Below are 12396 nucleotides of genomic sequence, written 5' to 3'. Positions count from 1 at the left end.
GCTTTTGGCACAGGTCATGATCCCAGGGTCCTGGGATTGAGCCCCACGTCGGGCTCCCTGCTCAGTGGGGAGCCTGCTTCTCCCTCTGCCGCTCCCCCCTGCTTGTGTTCTCTCTCTCTCTCTCTCAAATAAATAAAATCTTAAGAAAAAAAATAAAGTGGAAATTTTTATTTTTAAAAAATGTTTTCCTGGTCTGGGAGTATCTTGGGGATCATTCCATATCAGGACATATAGATCAACTCTTTTACCTTTATTTTTTTATTTTCACCTCTCTTATTTTTATTTATTGTTTAAATTTGTTTAGAGAGGGGCGCCTGGGTGGCACAGCGGTTGGGCGTCTGCCTTCGGCTCAGGGCGTGATCCTGACGTTATGGGATCAAGCCCCACATCAGGCTCCTCCGCTCTGAGCCTGCTTCTTCCTCTCCCACTCCCCCTGCTTGTGTTCCCTCTCTCGCTGGCTGTCTCTATCGCTATCGAATAAATAAATAAATCTTTAAAAAAAAATTTTGTTTAGAGAGGGGACGCAGAGGGAGAGGGAGAGAATTCCAAGGACACTCTGCACTGAGCATGGAGCCTGACGTGGGGCTTGATCTCTTGACCCTGAGATCATGATCGGAGCCAGAATCAAGAGTCAGGTGCTTAACCAACTGAGCCAGCCATGTGCGCCCCACCTCTTTTATTTTTAGAGTGAATTGTATTCTGTCACATGATGTACATGGATTTATTTAGCCAGCCCCCTTCTTGCGGGACACTTCCATTATTCCCCTTTTTTTCCCTTTACAAAGAGTGCTGTAATAAATCTCCTTATACGTCTATCTAAGCAAACTTTAAAATACATATATATTTCATAACACGTAAGTAAATACATATACAAGGTAGAAAGAATTCAAACCATATCCAAGGTGTAGTGATAAGGAAGCCTGGCACCCCCGATCCCTGTTTCCCTGGGGGAGTGTCCTTCCAGAAATGTTCCTTACATGCACAAGCGGGTACATGTATACGACCCTCCCCCTTTCTTTTTTATGGAAATGTTAGTTGACTGCACAGACGTGAGCTGACATCAGCTAGCGCTTAGTAACAGCCACCGTGGGAAGGGCGGGCACGGCTCTGCACACGTCACTCATTTGATCTGTGTGTAAGTCCCGTGAGGAAGGGCGTAGATAGTAAACCTGAGTCACTTGGTGTTCTTCGTGACTGTAGCATGTGGCAGCCTATTTTGTTGTTGTTTCTTGATGGCTGGATATCATGTCTGGAAGCCCCATAGTGTGTTGAGCCAGGCCCTTATGGATGGGTGTGAAGGTTGTTTCCAGTCTTTTGCTCCACAAACAGCTCTTCCAAAAACATCTCTCTCGGTATGTCCTTGTTCCCCTGCACGGGCACACCTGCCAGGTTAAATCCCCAGGGGTGGAATGGCTGGAGCAAAACATTTAGAACTCAGCTGGGCATTGCCCACTGCCTTTCAAAGAGATTGCACCAGCATCTGCCCCTCACGCAGTATGGGCACGCCTGCTCCCCACGCCCTTGTTGGAAGACTTTGGTGCTGACAGTTATATTTTCAGCCCACCAAGGGTGGCTCTGACAGCTGGGTCAAAGGACAGCGATTACCCCAGAATGAGACCAAGAGGCTAGGGTCTGATGACTCACTGGGAAGAGAGACATCCCTGCCCACCCCAAGCCCCAGAAAGCCCCACCCTGGCAGGACTGGGCTTCTGTCCCTGCCCTGTGACCACAGGAAGCTCTGTGCATACCCAGAGGGGGTGAACATTTTGGGGCTCCGCCCACTGCTTTGGGAATGCAGAATCGGACAGGGAAGCTTGGGCATCTAGCATCCAGAAAGCTTTGGACCTCCAGCAAGAGGAGGGCCTGCTGGGCAGATGAAGGAAAAAAGAGGGTGATGCTGGCAGTGGGCAGGAGGCCACCTGGTGACCTGTGTCTGAAAAACAGGAGGGGAATGAGGAGACACAAGCCTGACTGCAGGGACTCCTCTCTCAGGTCTGTGCAGGCGCTCAAATGCTCACATCCTTTGTGGAAATGTATCGGGGTACAGGGGCCCCCATTTAATTTTACTTTGTAAATGTTTTTTAGCAGCTTTGTTGCAATGTAATTCATGTAACATACAATTTATCCATTTGAAATGTCTAGGCAGCAGCTTTAAGTATACAATTATGCATTCCCATCACCATGGTCAATTTTAGCCCGTTTTCCTTAGCCCTAAAAAGAAGCCACACACCTCTTAGCCATAGCCCCCCAAGATCCCCAGTCCACCCAGCCCCTGGCAACCACGGATCTACTTTCAATCTCTCTGGATTTGCCTGTTCCGGACATTTCATAGAAAGAGGATTATATAACATGGGGTCTTTTGTGTCTGGCTTCTTTCGACTTAACTGCAACATTTTCAAGGTTCATCCATGTGTCCGTGCTCATTTTTCATTGCTGACTATTACCCTGTTGCATGAATGTACCATTTTTTTTAAAGATTTTATTTACTGGAGAGCACAAGCAGGGGAGTGACAGAGGGAAAGGGAGAGGCAGGTTCTCCGCTGAGCGGGGAGCCCGACCTGGGACTCGATCCTAGGACCCTGGGATCATGACCTGAGCCAAACACACTCAACCCACTGAGCCACCCAGGCGCCCCTGTTGATCCGTATTTGGGTTGTTTCTCCCCTTTGGCTTTTGCAGATAATGCTACACAAATTGTGTGGACACGTGTGCATATGTCTTGGGTAGATACTTAGGAGTGCATCGCTAGGTCACATGGTCAAACTCAGTTTGGTTCCTCGAGCTTCCCTTTTGCAGAAGAGTGGGGAACTGGGGCTTGACGGGCTTGGTCTGCATTCTGGGTCTGCTGGTTCCTGGTTGCTGCAGGCCTGTAGGCAAGTTTCCCCCTTGCTCTCTGAGCCTCGGGCACCACCTCAGTGGACTGGGGAGCTGTCCTACCTGCCTGTCTGCTTCAGGAGGGTTGCCTTGAAGTGCAGGCTGGGATTCTGTCTGGGGAGGGGCTTCTAGGAGGCAAGGGCATTATGCCACCCTAGGGAATGTTATTGCTTTGCTGGGTTTTGTGGGGTTTTTTTTAAGATTTTGTTTATTAGAGAGCCCATGTACAAATGGGTGGAGGGGCAGGGGGAGAGGGAGAAGCAGACTCCCCTTGGAGCAGGGAACCCAAAGCGGGGCTCAATCCCAGGACCCCAGGATTGTGCCCTGAGCCGAAGGCAGACGCTTAACTGAGCCACCCAGACACCCCAACTTTCCATCCTTCCCATCCTCACCTCTCTAGCCCTGGCTCTGAATCCCACTGGTTGGGGAGACCAGCAGCAGCCACTCTTTTTGGCAGAGATTTCTTTAGAACTTTCAGCTATATTTCTTCAGCAATTATTTGTCTGATTGCTTGTGGAAGTACTCCATGTTCCTGGCAGAAAACGGTGAGAGTGTAGATATAATTGCTCTTGAGGTCTTAGTGTGTATTTCGGTCTTTTCTGTAGTTCACTATAAATATAGACTTGACTAAATAGGGATTTTATTACAGTAATAAGATCATGTATATATGCTCTTCAGTAAGCAGTTTTTCTTGGCAGACAAGAGATGGCACATATCTTTCCATATTAGTAAATGTGGATCTAGTTCATCTTTTTTCTTAATGGCTCCCTGGCCGTCCATTGTATGAATACAGAGCAGTGGCTGTGAGCATTTCCTCTTGTGGGATACTGAGGCAGTTTCCAGTTTTCTTGTTGCCATAGTCAATGCTGAGTTCCGTGGAAATTGCACGAAACCTCTAAACGCATGCGGTCCCGAGTGGGGCAGCCACACAGCACTGTGGCCTCTTCCCCAGTGCGCAAGCGAGCAAGCCTGCTTCCCCAGTTCCTCCTGCTGCTTTTATGTGTCCTTGGGTATAGATTAGCCAGCCCTTTGCTATCAGCCAGGAAGGGTAGGTCAGGCTGACATACAGCTACAGTTTCTTAGAGTCTATGGAAAGGATCATGGGGAACAACATTTTATAACATCCACTGGGAGAATAACAGTTGGTGTCTCAGGGAGGACTTAGGCAGCCTCCGAATGCTTCCTCATGTAAGATCGGAGGCCCTGATTGCTGTGTTGGTGGTAATAAGAATAGCGATATAGAAACAACACCAACAGCACTAACGTCCTATGTGCCGGACAGATTGCAAATGCATTACCCGAATATCCGGCCTCACTGCTGGCATAGTCCAGGAAATTTGTTGTTATTGTTATTATTATATGTTTATGTATTTTTTTTTAAAGATTTTATTTATGTATTTGACAGACAGCCAGAGAGAGAGGGAACAAGCAGGGGGAGTGGGAGAGGAAGAAGCAGGCTCCCAGTGGAGGAGCCTGATGCGGGTCTCGATCCCATAACGCCGGGATCACGCCCTGAGCCGAAGGCAGACGCTTAATGACTGAGCCACCCGGGCGCCCCTATGTATTTATTTTTATTTTGTACTCTCAGGCCTTAAAGAACCAAAGACTTTTCCATTCTCTAAGCAGGGTTATGTTTTCCTTTTTAGGAACCCCCGCTGGGCCCCCCATTCTGTGTAAGATAGCACAACAACTGAGTTTGGGTCTTTTTATTTTATTTGATCTTAGTTTTTTAAAACATTTTATTTATTTATTAGAGAGAGCATGAGCGGGGCGGAGGGGCAGAGGGAGAATCAGACTCCCTACTGAGGGGGTCAATCCCAGGACCCTGAGGTCATGACCTGAGCCAACAGCAGACCATTGATGGACTGAGCTACCCAGGTGTCTCGAGCACACCTTGCCTTGATGTTTCTTTTTTTAAAGATATTTATTTTAGAGAGAGAGAGAGCACACAAGTGGGGGGAGGGGCAGACGGAGAGGCAGAAAATCCCAAGCAGACCCTGCAATGAGCCTGATGCAGGGCTTGATCCCGTGATCTGGAGATCATGACGGAGCTGAAATCAAGAGTTGGGTGTTTAACCAGCTGAGCCACCCAGGCGCCCCACACCTTGATCTTTTTAATGGCTGCGTACTGCTATACCAAGTGTATGGAATCCTCTCCCTGTGAATAGGCAAGTTACCGGCAATGCCCGAGGTTATGTGGCATTATAAGCACAGACCCATCCTTGGGCTGCTCACCTGCACACACCTGGGTAGGTGATCACGATGGCTGGGTCACAAGTCAATGAAGGTACTGCCAGGTGGCTGTCAAAGGTGACCGTACCTGCTTCCACTCCCCTCAGTGTCCGAGAGGACCCACTTCTCAGGCCTCCATAAACACTTGTTTTACTTAACCTGATGGGTAAAATAGTACACCAGCAGTTTGCAGCTCATTTCAGGGCTGTTGAGCTGTAATGAGCATAGTAACCTCAGTGAGCCGCTATTTCTTGGGGGACAGCGGTCTAGCCCAGGTGTGGGGCAGGAAAAAAGTTGGCTACTAGTAGTCAAAACATTCCTCATTGTCTTTTGTAAACAAGGAAATGGAGGTTCGCACAGTCAGCCGTGGGTGGCAACCAGAGTCCCGGAAACAAATCTCCCTCCAGGAATTTTTGTATTGTGCTTTAAAAAGAAAAGTCAGTTGCATTAAACCCATCCGTTGCCAACAAGGCGTGGCGTGATTCTTTTCTGGGTTTGGCAAAAACGTAATTTTGATCCTGTGAAATAACATGCTCTTAAATTCTGAAATACTTTTTTCCTTGATTTTTTTTTTCTTTTCATTTTTTCAGCCAGGAGGTAATTTCTCTTGATATTCCTCCCTGAATGGAGGGGAGTCGGGGAGCGTTTGAGTCACTGGTTAAGAGAGTGCAGTTGGAGAGCCATGTGTCCCCGGCAGAGCACAGAGCGCTGTTCACAGCAGCGGGAATATGAGAGGAAACAGTGGTACTTTTGTTTGTTTGTTTTAAGTGCAGAGGTTCAGGAACTGTTTTAGTTTTAAACATGTCTGTGGCAGGGTTATTTATAATGGAAAAATCGGTGACACGCTCAAATTCTAACAGCGGAGAACCACAGGTGAATGGTGACGTTAGTAGTGACTTAGCACTTCCAGCTAACTTGTAAATTCATGATGTCATGTTTGTGTTTAAAAATGTAAGTCATGGGGGCGCCTGAGTGGCTCAGTCGGTTGAGCGTCGGACTGTTGGTTTTGGCTCAGGTCATGATCTTTTGGGTCGTGGGATCCAGCCCCGTGTTGGGACCTGCTCAGCGAGGAGTCTGCTTGAAGATTCTCTCCCTCTGCCCCTCCCCACTTGTGCATGCGAACTCACGATCTTGTGCTCTCTCTCTTTCTCTCAAAGAAATAAATCTTTAAGAAAACTAAAATTAAAATAATAAATATTTAAGTGATGTGTTCTCTGCCTCTTGGAGTGTCATCTTTTAGAGAATTCCAAATTTGTGCATTTTAAATGTGATCCAGCAGTTACACTTCCAAGAAATATGTCCTACTGAGATCTTGCACGATTGCATAAGGGTTTAGATACGAGGGTGTTCACTTCAGGACTGCCTGTACTAGGGATTGTCAGAGAGAATCCAAGTATCCTTCAACTGAGGTTAGAGAAGTACCTTAAGGTACATTTGTACAATTGCATGGGGTCAACCCAGCTGCCTGAACATAGGACATGGGAGGATATGCAAGGCCCCGTGTTAAGTGGAGAAGAGCAGAATGCTAGGGCTCTGGCCTGATGCTATATGCCTTTTGTGTTAACAAAAGCAGAGGAACAAACTTACAGAGAATCAACATCAGCCGTCAGCTGTGGTTGTCAGAGCAATGGGTCAGAAAGTACTTTCACTTTCTACTTCATATTCTGTAGTGTGTGTGGTTTTTTAATAGTAAGCAGATCATACATTTGGAATCAGGAAAATAATCACGATCACGATATATAAAGTACCGAGCCCCATGGGCCCACGCTCCTGAAAGGCTGTGAACTGTATTTACAGTGTGATTCCAGTCGTACAAAAAAATGCACAGGAAGGATCTGGAAAAGAACAAGTCCAGAGCATTGACGGTGCTCTGGGGGGTGGGGGCGCATGTGGCGGATTTGAATTTTGTCTTTTCTCTTTCCTGAGTGTTTTCATTAAGTATGAATTCACTTCCAAATTGGAAGGAAGAAATTCTTTATTTTTGGGTTTTGCAGAGATTGGAATCCAAGCCCCAGTGAGGAAGCCCTAGCCCTTGTGAACCGTGCGAGTGCGTGTGTTTTTCAGAAAGCTCAGTTGCTCTGCTTTTTCTCCTCTGAGCAGGATCCCAGCCGTGAGGCTGAGGCTCAGGCCGGCGACACGCCTGGGGTGCGGTCTTGCCCGGGCCTGAGTCCGTGGGAAGCTGAGGGATCCCCCCGGTGGGTGAGGAGGTCTGGAATTGCTGCGGGTCTGACACCCAGTGTCCAGCCCCCCCATCCAGCCGCCTCCCCCGTGGCTCAGGCCTCTGGCCCAGAAAGGAGTTTTGGCCTCACGGATCCTGCGAGAGGCTGCGGGGTAGGGGTTTCTTCAGGGAAGGAGCAGGAAGAGGTTACGACCCAGTGTGGGTGGAGGAGTGTTGGGAGGGGACAGGGAAGGATTCCACTGTGGGATTATAAAATCAATAAAATGAGCTTTTTAAAACAAGGGGATTGGGTGACGATACTGCTGAGAATCCGCCTTATCTCCATTACATGCCTTGGTCATCTTTCCCAATTTTGAAAGTTTGGGGGGCTATCTTTGGTCCCCACAATGATGCAGGGGCACTAAGGTGTTGAGAAGGTGGAGGGCATGGATGCTAAAAACCTGAAATGGGCAAAGCAGTTCTGCATGACGAATATTCTTGCGTCCCCAGGACCTTGGACTGTCTCGTGGGAATCTCTTCCTAATCATCTGAGCCCAGAACTTAGCGCTCTGTTAATGTAAAGATAACATATCTTTGGCGTGGTTGGAGATATTCTGAGTTTAGGAAGGTTGTGTTGTCTACGATTTTCATTTAGAGCGATAAAATCGGGTATATTTATGATTTACGCAATATTTACAAAAAGATGACGTTGACTCTGATAGGATCCAGAATTCCCACTAATAGAGTAAGCACAGTCGTTTGAAAGGGCTCCTTAGCATTTTAAGTGGATGTAATCAAAATGTGTTTAACCAGTCCCCACATGTGGGCATTTGGGTTGAATTTGGTTTTGCACATGACGATGCTTCTTTATATATATATATATGTATGTGTATGTATATATATAATTGCAGATTTGTGTGTTTCTCTAGGACACGTTTCTAGATGTAAAATTGCTGAGTCAGAATACAGGAATTCACGTTTTTCATTCAGTACATTGCCCAGTTGCCTTTGGAGGAGGGTTAGACCCATTGACCGTGTGGGAGGGCACCCGTTTCCCCATATCCCGGCCAGCACTAGTTATGAACAGTCATTAAAATGTTTACCAGTCTGGGGGCGCTTGGGTGGCTCAGTCCGTTAAGCATCCAGCTCTTGATTTCAGCTCAGGTCATGATCTCGGGATCCCGGGATGGTGCCCAGAGTTGGGCTCCCCCAAGTGGGGAGTCTGCTTGAGATTCTCTCCCTCTCCCTCTGTCCCAACCCTCACTCACACATGCGCTTATGTTCTCTCTCTCCCCAAAATAAATAAATCTTTAAAATGTTTGCCAGTCCACGAAGCACCTGGGTGGCTCAGTGGGTTAAGCGTCTGCCTTCAGCTCAGGTCATAATCCTGGGATCAAGCCCTGCATTGGCGGCGGGGGGAGGTGGGGGAGGTCCCTGCTCAGCAGGGAGCCTGCTTCTCCCTCTCTGTCTGCTGCTCCCCTTGCTTGCACTCTCTCTCTCTGTCAAATAAATAAAATCCTTAAAAAAAATAAGTTTGCCAGCCCAAACAAGGCAAGACTATTTTTTTATTTTCAACTTTTTGTTTACGGGTGAAGTGCTATGTGCTTTCCTATGTGTATTGTGTTTCTTTGGTTTCATAGTTAAAATATGTCACTTCTGCCCATGGGAAGCCTGTGCCCAGGTGAGAACAAATAGGGTCTTTTGGAACTCTGTTCCTGAAAGGATAATTGTAGGCAGTGTTTCTCTCTCACTGATGTTGTCTGCCTCCCCGGAGCTGGGAGACGCTTGGGAAATCATGGGGCGGGAGGAGGCCGGGGCGGCACTGCCTCGCAGACCCTGGTCTAACATTTCCCTTCGCCTTCTGCAGGAAGCTTGGAAGCATGCGATCGAGAAGGCCAAACACATGCCTGACCCCTGGGCTGAGTTTCACCTGGAGGATATTGCCACGGAATGTGCCACACGTCACAGGTCAGCAGCCTGTCTGGGGGTGCTGTGTGGCCCCAGGTCTCAGGGAGTCCTTGGGGGTATGGGTCCTGCTTCTGCTCAGTGAGGCCTGAGTACCTTTGGAGGTCAAGGGGAAGGGAATAATGATCATATCTGCCACTATTTGAGCATTTATGCATGCTTCAGGCGCTGTGCGTGATCCCCTTTCTCGTCAGGGTGGTCCTCGAACGTACGTACACGTCAGGCAGGGCTGAGTCATGCTGCAGTAACAAATGCCCCAGAGGCTCAGTGCAGCAGCGGTGTACCTCTCACTTGAGTGAAGTTGGGTGAGAGCTCAGGGACCCTTGGGGGCCGCTCAGGCATCCAGGCTTCTCCCATCTCGTGGTTCCACTGTCTCACCACGTGGCCCCTACAGTTGCCACCGAAGGGATAGAGAACGCACGGAGATAGCATGTGAGCTTTTTGAGGACTCGGCCCCAGGAAGATTCGCAAAATGGAATTATGAGCGTCTGGAATTCCTATTTGGAAAGGTAGAGGGAGAGGAGTTATTTCAGGAGGTTTCAAGAAGAAAGAAAATAGCAAAAACCATAGAATATCACCATCAAGGGTAACTAGGATGGTAACAGCTCTGTGTATTGAATGCATGTGACAGGCACTGTTTGAAGCCCTCTATGTGTGTGTGTTCATTAAAAAAAAAAAAAAGCCTGAAGTAGGAATCATGTCAAGTATTTGGGACCACTCTTGAGAATCTGATGAGGGCCATCCTAGAACGTTGCACACATATGTCTGATTTTGTGCATGATATTAGAGGGCTCTTGGACTTATCCTGGATTTCACCCTCCTGTCCTGTGACCTCCGTAGACCCCTCCAGTCTGAATCCTCTAAGCCAACACCCTGGGTCCCATAATTGCCCCAGGGGAGATAGAGGTTTGCCCAGGGTTACCCGGGTAGTTAATAAGCTAACCTTCTGACTCTCAGTTCAGTGTCTTTCAATTAGTCAGAACTCTGTTTCAAATGCAGGTGACAGAAACCCAATTCATAGTCTTTAGCATAGAAAGGAATGTTTGGCTCACACATGTGGACTTCAGGTACGGCTGGTTCCAGATGCTACAGGGACACTTTGGGCTTTGACCTCAGATTAGACTCTCTTACATCAGTGGCACAGATGCCAAGAGCCCCACATTTCATTTCACCCAACAGAGAAGGATCTTTTCCTTCTCAGATAGTTTTAAAGAAAAGTTCCACAATGGAATGTCATCGGTCTGGCTTTGGTTACATGCCCCTCTCTGAACCAGTCACGTGCCAGGGAGCTTTGCTCTGATTGACCATGTCTAGATCACATTCTGCAAGCCAGAAGGTGTTGGGGATCAGTTCCACCCAGTCCACATATTCTGAGAATGGAGGATGGTGGTTCTCCAAAGGGAAATTGGGGTGCTGTTACTGAAAGAAGAGGGACCTGATGCTAGGCAGGCAGAAACGGTGTAGCTTTCTGCATCTTTCTGCAACGTGTCCCTGCTCCTTCCTGTGAGGAGATGGCTCAGAGCCTGGCATGCACCCCCTCCCTGCTGCTGGAGGCCCACCTCCTAGCAGGCCCTGGGGGCTGTGCTGGCAGCTAAGGCCAGCATTGTGGGGGTCCCAGTAGGGCAGGGTATGGGCTCTGTTCCTCCCTCCCTATAAGGCCAGCGTGGTGACTGGTCGGTGACACATGGGCTCCAGGCTGAGGCACTCTCTCTACCAGGCAAATCTGTTTGAGGCCCAGCCAGGCCTAGAGCCAGGTTTGCTCTGGAAAGATTCCTAAGAAAGGAGAGATGGAATTGTTCTGGAACATTCTCTGTCTTGCTCTGCCTTGGGTGTCCTCCGGCAGCCCCTTCCTCGGCTGAACTCAAAAGAGGCAGGGCCTCCCCTAGCCCTTCCTGCACCAGGACACCTTTGCTACCTGTACTGGGCCTCACACAGGTGCCTGGCAAGATGGAGCGTTCTGCCGCCTCCTGTCCCGGGACACGCCATTTGTTGTGTAGACTGGTTAAAATAAAGATATTTATCCAGTTGTTCATCCAACGTGTGTGTATTAAGCTTCCACATGTAGCAGCCCCTGCAGTGAAGAAGACAGACACAGACCTGGCTTTATGAAGTTACAGTCCAGTGGGGGCGGGGGGCGATAGGGAACAAGCCCACCCACAGCACAAGTGCTGGGCAACACCTTGGAGAGGAAAGGGAAGGAGGCCAGTGGGGGTCTGGGAGGGGAGAGTGTCCACAGACCCAACCTGGGAGGTCGGCTGGGCCTGTGGGTGGAGTGGTCTCGATCCCAAGGGCAGCGGGAAGCCGGGAAAAGTCTTTTCACTTTTAGCCAGTGGGTGAGGGGATCCTGTTAGCGATGCTGTGCCCTGGGGTGGCTTCTCTCTGCAGGTACAATGCTGTCACAGGGGAGTGGCTGGAAGATGAAGTTCTCATCAAGATGGCGTCTCAGGTGAGCTGTCCGTGGCCCAGTGGGGACAGAGCTGAGTGCAGATTCTTCTTGACCAGACTTCTGTACCTGTTCCCTCCCCTTCACACTCACTTAATTGTTCTAACTTTGGGGCATTCTCTATATTACTGTGTATTTATTTTATTTTTTGTAATCATTTTATTGAGATACAATTCACCCACCATACAACATACCCATTTAAAGCGTAGGGGTTCGGTGGTTTTTGGTATAGTCACAGAGCTGTGCAACCATCACCATGATGGATTCCAGAACATTTCACCGTCTCCAAAAGAAACCCCGTACTTAACCCACCAGCAGCCAGCCCCCAATGCGCTCGTCTCCCCCAGCCCTAGACGACCACCCATCTGCCCCGTCTCTATAGGCTTACCTCTTCTGGACATTTTATATATGTATCATACATCAAAAGATGATCCTTGGGACTCTTGTCAAAAATCAGTGGACCATAAATGCGTATATCGGTTTTCAGAAATTGCAGGTCACCGCCTAAACCTGAGCTGTAAAAGGGATTCAGTGGCTCGCAATCATCCTTTTGGGGGAGGGGGGAGGAATAGACTAGAAAATGGAGCACTTCCTGCATTGTCAGGGGGAGGATGGTTGTGCGAAACTTTTTTTTCCACGTGTCACACACTCAGAAAAGGGTACAGCTTGATGAGTTTCACAAAGTGAATGCTCCGTGTAACCAGTGGCCCCCTGAACGCCCCCC

General features: G+C 48.6%; 1 protein-coding gene across 2 annotated transcripts in view; it reads left to right on the top strand.

Annotated features, from left to right (window-relative positions):
- EEF2K (eukaryotic elongation factor 2 kinase) overlaps window positions 1–12396 on the top strand; it is a 73641-nt gene that overhangs the window by 35105 nt on the left and 26140 nt on the right. For both annotated transcript variants that reach the window (XM_040635237.1, XM_040635236.1), the window contains exons 3-4: window positions 9132–9232; window positions 11615–11675. In XM_040635237.1, coding sequence (XP_040491171.1) covers window positions 9132–9232; window positions 11615–11675 — 162 coding nt within the window. The remainder of the gene's footprint in view (window positions 1–9131; window positions 9233–11614; window positions 11676–12396) is intronic.

Source organism: Ursus maritimus, unplaced genomic scaffold (assembly GCF_017311325.1).
Source record: "Ursus maritimus isolate PB19 unplaced genomic scaffold, ASM1731132v1 scaffold_2, whole genome shotgun sequence".
NCBI classification, from domain to species: domain Eukaryota; kingdom Metazoa; phylum Chordata; class Mammalia; order Carnivora; family Ursidae; genus Ursus; species Ursus maritimus.
This window is presented reverse-complemented; position numbering and strand designations above follow the sequence as displayed.